This window comes from Theropithecus gelada, chromosome 14, assembly GCF_003255815.1.
Source record: "Theropithecus gelada isolate Dixy chromosome 14, Tgel_1.0, whole genome shotgun sequence".
Taxonomy (NCBI): Eukaryota; Metazoa; Chordata; class Mammalia; order Primates; family Cercopithecidae; genus Theropithecus; species Theropithecus gelada.
The window spans coordinates 58382-67409 of record NC_037682.1 but is presented as its reverse complement, the minus strand read 5'-3'; the positions used below and the strand labels follow the sequence as shown (position 1 = coordinate 67409).

Below are 9028 nucleotides of genomic sequence, written 5' to 3'. Positions count from 1 at the left end.
CTTTGATCCCAATGGCATATTTGTCAATGTCTGGGGACATTTTTGGTTGTTACAACAGGAAGGGAGTGCTATTGACATGTAGTGGGGATGCTCTTGAACACTCTCCAATGCCCTCTACATAGCACATGAAGGCCCCTGCCCCCAGCACACACAACAAAACGTTGTCTGGACCAACATTTCAATGATGCCTTAGTTGAGAACCCTGCCATAGATAGGTATTTCGACATGCTTTTCACAAAGACAGAATAATTCCTCTTCTTTCTGCTTCAGAGGTGGTTCTCATGTCCATGACCCTCCATGTCCCTCCATGAACAGTCCTGTTCCTGTTGCCTCTTGCTGCCACCTTCAGCATCAAGGTGACTTTGGAGATAATCTCCATGCAGTGTTTACTAGGTTGTATGGACAGAGTTAGTGTGATAGAAGGGAAAGAGGGAAGGAAAGAGAAAACAAACGTTCATCCCAATTTGTTCAGACTGCTTTTCATCTCACACTAATAGCTGTTATACTTGCTATTGCAGATGAAATAGTTTCCACTTTCCACCAAATTGTCCCTTAATACACAATGAGAAAAATATTGTCATCAAGCAGTGCTCAAACCATGGCATTTAAAAAAACATTATCTGATTAAGAGAGGGATAAAATACAGATTTTAAAAATTGTATAATACTATTTCCTTCCTTTAGACTTCCTCCTTCAGCAATGTATGACTATAATAAATTACCTCAATGAGGAACGAAAGTCAGGGTTCCAGCTCCCAGAAAATATAATTTATGTTCATTCTAAAAAGTACACAATGCAGTTCAACCAACCAACCTATTGGATAGACATCGCTCCCCCTATTTCTGAAGACGCTATGATGGAAAATGCTGTGCTTTATATTTGTGTGTGTGTTTGTGTGTGGGTGTGTCCCTGGGGCCCACGTTTCATAAACTTCCCAGAACGATCACTGATCTCTGTGGGATATCGACAAGATATCAAGGAAACCATCGTATCTTGGGACTCCAACAATTATTGATCATTATGGAATATAAAAGGGGTGAGAAAAAATCCAGCTTGGTGCATATTATTGTAATCTAACGCAATTACATTCAGAGTTCGTGATGAATTGCAGAACACTGTATGCCACATCCAAGCATTGCCTCTGAGAGTCAGTACTCACATTGCCATTATGAAATATATGAATAGGTCTTATAAACTTCCTCTGTCTTATTATACTCAAAAACTCCGTCCTACAGAACACAGAGTCTGAAACCACACCAGAGATCCTCCAAATACCAGAAAGGGGTGGGGATAATGAATCTCTTTTAGTAAGAATAATAATTGGTTACATTTACTAAGTACTTCCCCTGTGCCAGGTACTAGTCTATATATAACTATGAACACATTTTTTTCTTCATGAAAATGGTTGACATCAGTACTGTGGTTATTTCCCCTTTAAAAATAAGGTTATGGAGGTACAGCATTTGTAACTTGCCCACAGTCACACACAGATTCCTTGGTGAAGAGTAGCCAAGCGTGACTTTTTGTTCGTGCCATCTGTGCATCTGTAAGGAAGAGCAGAGTTCCAGAATGGTACTGGTGTGAGTGACTCCTTCCATGCTGGTTGGTCGTTAAATGGGAATTTCTCATGGACCTCCCCAAGTTCTGCCTCCTTCCTGACTAGATATAGGAAGGTCAACCTGAACAAAGTGTTCAAGTCACAGTCTGTGTGACCCTAGAGAAAGCAAACATTTGAATAATTCCATGGATATAATGAGTTACAATCTATCCGTGTTTTCCAAAATTGATCTGGGAATTCTCTGAATTGGAGGAGCCTACTGGGTCTCCTTTTGTACCCAGCATTCTCACAACCACTTTTCTCTCACTCTTTAAAAGCAAGTGATTTCACTAATCCATTCACATCTTTCCATGTGAATCACTCTGATGAGAAAAATAAAAGCCAATATGCAAGGCCTAAACTTGAAATGCTGCTATCCATGAGGCCTGAAGTTGCCTTTAATCAAAGCACTTCAAACCCATTGTATGACTTGTTTCTGTTTTGTGTCTGTAAATTTCTTTTCATGGAAAAGAAAGGCAGTTGACATGTATTCTAGCCAGTATAACCTTGACCAGGCGTGATGACTAGTGACTGCAATCCCAGAACATTGGGAAACCAAGGTGAGCAGATTGCTTGATCTTAGGAGTTCAAGACAAGCCTGGGAAACATGGTGAAACCCTTTCCCTACCAAAAAAGTTTAAAAAAAAAAGTTAACCAGGTTTGCTAGCATGCATCTGTAGTCCCAGCTACTTGGGAGGATGAGATGAGAAGATCACTTGAGCACAGGAGTTCCAGGCTTCAATGTGCTGTGCTTGCACCACTGCACTCCAGCCTGGGTGGCAAGAGAAATTCTGTCTCAAAAAAAAAGCCATTGGCTATTGATTATGAATATATGCATAATATATACATATTGATATGGTTTGGCTGTGTCTCCACCATGTTAGCCAGGATAGTCTTGAATTGGATAGATGATATAGTATCTGTTAAATCTCTGTCCTCTTCATTAGTTCTTTTCCCTGCTGTTTTCTCCACCTATTCTGACCAGTGTCTCCTCTGCATGGAATTCTTTTCCTTGGGTTTTGGTCAAATGTAAAGTTTTTGTTAAGCCTTCTGTGAACACACTATTATAATTTAAGAGTTCCCTTACTACCCAACTTTACTGTTTAAAATACTTAACGTGGTTAAAACATATTTTTAATCTTTACATATTACATTTATATTATAGTACATCCTCACTTAACATCCATGGTAGGTTTTTGGAAATTGTGACTTCAAGGGAAAAGATGTACAATGAAACTATTTTCTTTTTCTCATCAATGTTACAACAAAACAATGTGGAACAAAATGACCTAATTTGAGGACCAACTATACATTATTTCCTTCAAGTCACACTTTAAGAACCTATTGATGATGTTAAGTGAGACATTACTTATTTAATTTTTGTTTCTACCTGCTAGAACAAAAGTTTCAGGAAAGCAGGGATTTTTCATTTTTTGTTCACTGATATGTTGCAAGCTCCTACATCAGGAATTAGCTCAAAGTATATGTACCAGGAATATGTATTGAATGATAAATAGTCCCTTGCATGTAACTGAGAATAGAGCCAAACCTACCAGAGCTTTGGGAAATCAGAGCACAGAGAAAAGAACACACACACACACACACACACACACACACACACACAGGATGCTTTTAGAAAATGCGATGTTTTAATATAAATATATACTATTGTCATCTTTTAAGGGAGTGAAAGATGTACCACCCCAAAATATGCCAGAATGGTATATTGATTATTTTGAGTGAAAAACATTGAAGAATTTATAGTTTCAGAAAGGATGACCTGATTTGTCTCTTCCCACATGCAGCCAGTGGTGAAGTTTCCTCTGGGATAGGCATCCTCTCATCTCAGGGCTAGCATGTGGCCCTTATCACCATGGACTTGAACTTAGAGACTACAGGGGACCTGAATAAACATACCTAATGAAGAATCCTTATCTTCCACGTGGTTTACAGCCCCCTTATCTATGTTCTAGTGACTCCCCTAGAAAACTTCACCACCCTCGCCAGACTTGCTTTGTCCTGTCATTCTTCTAAAATTCACTGTTCTTTGTCTACAAAGTATAAAAGCATCTTGTTTAGGTGATTTTTCAGACATCATTGACATGTGAAGATCCTGGGTATATGAGAAACTATAAAATCAGTGTACTCATTATTATTTTTATTGTAAGTTTCAAAGGTATGAGTGCAGGTTTGTTCCACAGGTACACTTGATTCATGAGGGTTTGCTGTACAGATTATTTCATCACTCAGGCATTAACCTGTTAGTTGTTTTTCCTGCTCCTCTCCCTCTTCCCAACCTTCACCTCACAAGGGCTGCAGTGTGTGCCATTTCCCTTTATGTCTCCATGTGTTTTCATCATTTAGTTCCCAGTTATAAGTGAGAGCATGTGGTATCTGGTTTTCTTTTCCTGTCTTAGTTTGCTAAAAAATAATGGCTCCCACCTCCATCTATGTCCCTGCAAAGACCTGATCTCATTCTTTTTGATGACTGCATAGTATTCTATGCTGTATACTTACCACATTTTGTTTATCCAGTCTATCTTTGATAGGCATTTAGGTTGATTCTATGTCTGTGCTATGGTGAATAGTGCTGCAATGAACATATGCATGCATATGTCTTTATAATAGAATGATTTGTATTCCTTTGGGCAAATATCCAGTAATGGAACTGATGGGTCAAATGGTATTTTTGTCTTTAGGTCTTTGAGGAATTGCCACCCTGTCTTCCACAGTGGCTGAACTAATTTATGCTCCCACCAATAGTGTATAACCTTCCTTTTTCTCCATAACCTTGCCAGTATCTGTTATTTTCTTTACTTGTAAATAGTTACTATCCTGACTGGTGTTAGATGGCATCTCATTGTGGTTTTGATTTGCCGTGACCCCCCTGGACCTGGCTTTCACTATCTTGTGTGTGTCCTTTATTTCTCAACCTGCCTATCCACCTGGGAACAAAAAAAGATTCCTGTTGCATTGCGGGCTGCTGACCAGATCCCACAGTATTTCTCTACTTAACAGTGATGTTGAGCCTTTCAAAATTGGCCTGTTGTCAACTTGGTTTTTAGCTGAAGAGCCCACTAAGAGCTAAGAGGGGTTCAGGGTGCTTTCTGGATTTCCTACAAAAATTGGCCCCAACATGTGGTCATCCTTTACTGTTTGGAACACTACCCTCTCCAGAACTGCTGCACTGAAATCCTGGACCTCTGACAAAAGGCCTACAGAGGTCAGATTTCTTTCTGTCAGCTTCCTGGATCTCTATTGTAGGGGCTGGTTGAGAGGGGAGTGGTAAGACTCTTTTTCCCTCTCTAAATTGGAATTGGCAGGAGAAAACACTTGTGAACTAGTTCTTTCAGTAAAAAGTGGTTTTTGGTGTTCTTGTGAATACTCTTGAATTCTACTTGATCCTTTTCGTGTCAGAAATTGTCTTCGTTTGTCTTTGCCTTTTTGTGTCATTTGTCCTAAGGAGACGAACCATAAGGTAGCACACACAGGTACAGGTCAATCTGAAAAGACTGAGGAATGGAGGCACATGATTTTAAGCAGCACTTTCTTTGTCCAAACATGTCAACCTCTCACAGTTTTTGTCATCTCAACCTTGTTCCCTGGATTTGTGCTGGGAAACTCCCATCTCAGTGTTGCCTGCCCAGTGTCACAGATTATCAGGCCTATATTGAAGGTGTCTCACATTCAGTGGGTGACTAGAGATCTGAGAGTGAATTTTTGGATCATGGAGGCTGCACTTTCTGCACTCGCTCCAGAAACACCCCTTGCATCCCTAGTAAAGGTTTATTCTAAACCTAGGAAGTTACTTCCTGGTCTTTCCATAAAAAGGCTTGTTGTATTAAGTCACCATTGGACTATACACACCAGTAAAGATCCTAATTATCAATGGGAAAAAGGCAAATATTTGAATTAGAAAAACTTCTATATTAAAAAGATTAGGGAACTCTCATTTTAAACAATTTGGCTGTTAGTACTTATGGAAAGATCAGATAGAATGAAGAACTCAGAAAAGTATACGACTAGTCTTAAAATTTATCCTAACAAAGTTAAAGAATAAACAGCAGACCTAGAGCAAAAATTGAAATCAGCTTCCACTGTAAGTCCTGCTGCTCCACCCACTGACATCCCACTTGATAACCAGCTCTGTCCCTGACCAAGCAGAAAATCTAGTGGACCTCTGTACTTCTGGTTTGAACACCTTGAAGCAGTATTTTTGTCCAATGATGCCACAGGTTCCTCTCTGGTGAACCATCAGTACCTCCAGAGCATGGTGATTCTAAAGTAAAATGGAGGCCAAGAGGCCAAACAATCAACTTCTGATTAGAGTATTTTGATTTTTTAACATTTACTTTACGTTCAGGGGTACAGGTGCAAGTTTGTTTAAAGACAAATTGGTGTCACAGGAATTTGGCATACAGATTATTTTGTCGCCCAGCTAAAAAACATAATACCCGATAGGTAGCTTTTGATTCCTCGATTGTTTTTAATATTTGAACCAAACACTCATGCCAGAACTGCACCTAACAAAATCATCATTATATTTTTAATATTATTAAATGCCCAATCCGTGTTTAAATTACCCCAATTGTCTCAACGACGTATTTTTCCAGTTAGTTTGGATCAAGAGTCAAGATGTGGTTGTTATAGCCAGTTTATTTTGTTATATAACCAGTCTTTGTGTGAGAGCCTGTGTGTGTGTGTGTGTGTGTGTGTGTGTGTATGTGTACGTGTATGTCAGGTAATTTTTTTGCCACGGAAAATAATAATTCAGCACTCTCTGTATTTTGCTTAGTGCTTCATTTTGTGTCATTTTATTTATTTCTGTACTAATTCTTTTTAATGCTGAGACCAATAATATTTATTAGCTTAGGTTCATTCTTTCAGTTTTTTTAATGAAACAAAAATTCTGGCCGGGCTTGGTGGCTCACATCTGTAATGCCAGCACTTTGGGAGGTCAAGGCGGGCAGATGACGAGGGCAGGAGATGGAGACCATCCTGGCCAACATGGAAGATGGTGATAGCGGTCAGGTGGGAGGTGCAGGTGGAGAAGGCTTTGTGACACCCACTAGCAGAATGGATTTTTAGTACAGTCACAAAAATGAACACACAGGAAGTGAAGATGATTGGTAGCGTACGCACCTCATTGAAGGTGGTGAAGCCGAAAAGCAGCAGATGGGGGATGAGTATATCAGAGCTAGACACAGCGATGAGAGCAGTATACTCACAAAAGAAGTGGTTGATTACACTCTACTAAAAATACAAAAATTAGCCAGGTGTGGTGGTGCACACCTGTAGTCCCAGCTACTTGGGAGGCTGAGGCTGGAGAATCTCTTGAACCCAGGAGGTGGAAGTTACAGTGAGCCGAGATTGTGCCATTGCACTCCAGTCTGGCAACAGAGCAAGACTTTGTCCAAAAAAAAAAAAAAAAAAAAAAGCGAAAGTTCTTCATAGATGACTCTGACTACTGTACATTGCAATCCATTGAGAAGCACATGGTAACTGGTTGATGATAACTGTCCAACTTTTAGTGAAGATCATTCTGTTCTCTGAATTCAGGTTGTGTCAGCTTAATTACTTCATCTTAAAATTACTCACAAACTTTTTGCCTAATAGTTGTTATGTCCGTTGAAATCATTACCTTTATTCATTTTTAAAATGTGGAGTTCTACAACTGTGATTGTCTAATTTCATCCTTGTTTATGCTTTTATTTCTTCTGAAATTCACCTCATTAATTGGTAGGTGATGCTGAAATACAATTTGTATAGGAAAAATAGAATAAATATTATTTAATTACTTATTTTCAGAGTCATGAATTGGTACCCTAATAACCATTGATATTAAACGATGGTTTATTTAGTTTTTTTCTTTCTTAGTGTCTAGATGTAAGCATATATGAGGACTTTAAATCAATTGTAATTGATATTCATTTTTATGTTTAAAATTTTTTTTCTGACCATAAACCAGCATCAGCCACTTCAAATTGCTTCCTATGCCTCTTTGAGACAATCTGATTAGCTGCTGATAGTATTCTAGCTTTCTGGAGCATTAAACTGCCCCAGGCTCATCTTGACTATTTTCCATCCAAGACTTCAAATTAGCCATTTCTTCAAGAAGCCCTACTTTTGTTTATAGGGAAAGGGGTTTTTTTTTAGAGAAAATTTGGGGAATGTTGCTTGAATTTGTATAGTATTTATTACCAAATATTTATGTTTATTTAGTCATTCATCTAAAGGTTAGAAATAATTTTGAAATATGGTTTCTCAGTGTTTTCAGATAAAATGTTTATTTTCATTCATTTTGTATAAACTGGACTAGATAAAACTTGCAGAGATTTTTGAACCTGATAATACTGGGAATGCTATATCAATTCACATTTCACGATTCCATAAAAATCTCATACAAATATATGCTCTAGGCTTTAGAAACATTTCAGTCTCTGTTTGGGTTGTTCGTTTGGATTGAAAACAACTTTTGAGACTAGTTCAGTGAAATGGAACTTGTGTGTGTATTAATTTCCAGAAAGCATCCTTCACATCTTTATTCCTTAGGCTGTAGATCAGAGGGTTCAGCATGGGGTTGACAACTGTGTAAAATACAGAGGCCACTTTGACTGTTTGCTGAGAGTTTTTGGAGTTGGGTACACAGTAAAGGGAAAGGATGGTCCCGTGGAAGATGGTGATAGCAGTCAGGTGGGAGGCACAGGTGGAGAAGGCTTTGTGGCGCCCACTAGCAGAATGGATTTTTAGTACAGTCACAAAAATGAAAACATAGGAAGTGAGGATGATCAGTAGCGTACACACCTCATTGAAGGTGGCGAAGCCGAAAAGCAGGAGGTGGGGGATGAGTATATCAGAGCTAGAGACAGCAATGAGAGCAGTATACTCACAAAAAAAGTGGTTGATTACATTAGGTCCAGAGAAGTTTAGCCGGAGAGCATAACAAAGGAGTACCAAGGGACCAAACATGCCCCAGAGATATGACCCAGCCACCAGCAGGGCACAGAGCCTCTGTGACATGGCCACTGTATAAAGGAGAGGATTGCAGATGGCCACAAAGCGGTCATAGGCCATCACTGCCAGCAAGAAAGACTCTGTCACCACAGCAGTGCAGGACAGGAAGTACTGCATCATGCAGTTAAAGAAGAAGATGCTTTTATCTGCCATTACCAAGGTCTCAAGCAGCTTGGGAGTGACAATGGAAGAGTAACAAAAATCAACAAAAGAGAGATGACTAAGGAAAAAGTACATAGGAGTATGAAGTTTGGGGTTAATCTTGATGATTACGATCATCCCAAGATTTCCTACCACGGTGATAACATATATCAGCAGAAACACAAGGAAGAGAGGAATCTGAAGCTTTGGGTAATCTGTGAAACCTAAGAGGGCAAAGGTGGTCTCCATGCTCAGATTCCTTAAAACCACCATCAT

At 39.2% G+C, this 9028-nt stretch overlaps 1 protein-coding gene across 1 annotated transcript; it reads right to left on the bottom strand.

The window, feature by feature from the left end:
- Positions 1–8083: 8083 nt before the first annotated feature.
- Positions 8084–9028, bottom strand: LOC112607195 (olfactory receptor 5D14). The gene has a single exon (XM_025358317.1). The coding sequence runs from the start codon at positions 9026–9028 to the stop codon at positions 8084–8086; it is 945 nt and encodes a 314-aa protein (XP_025214102.1).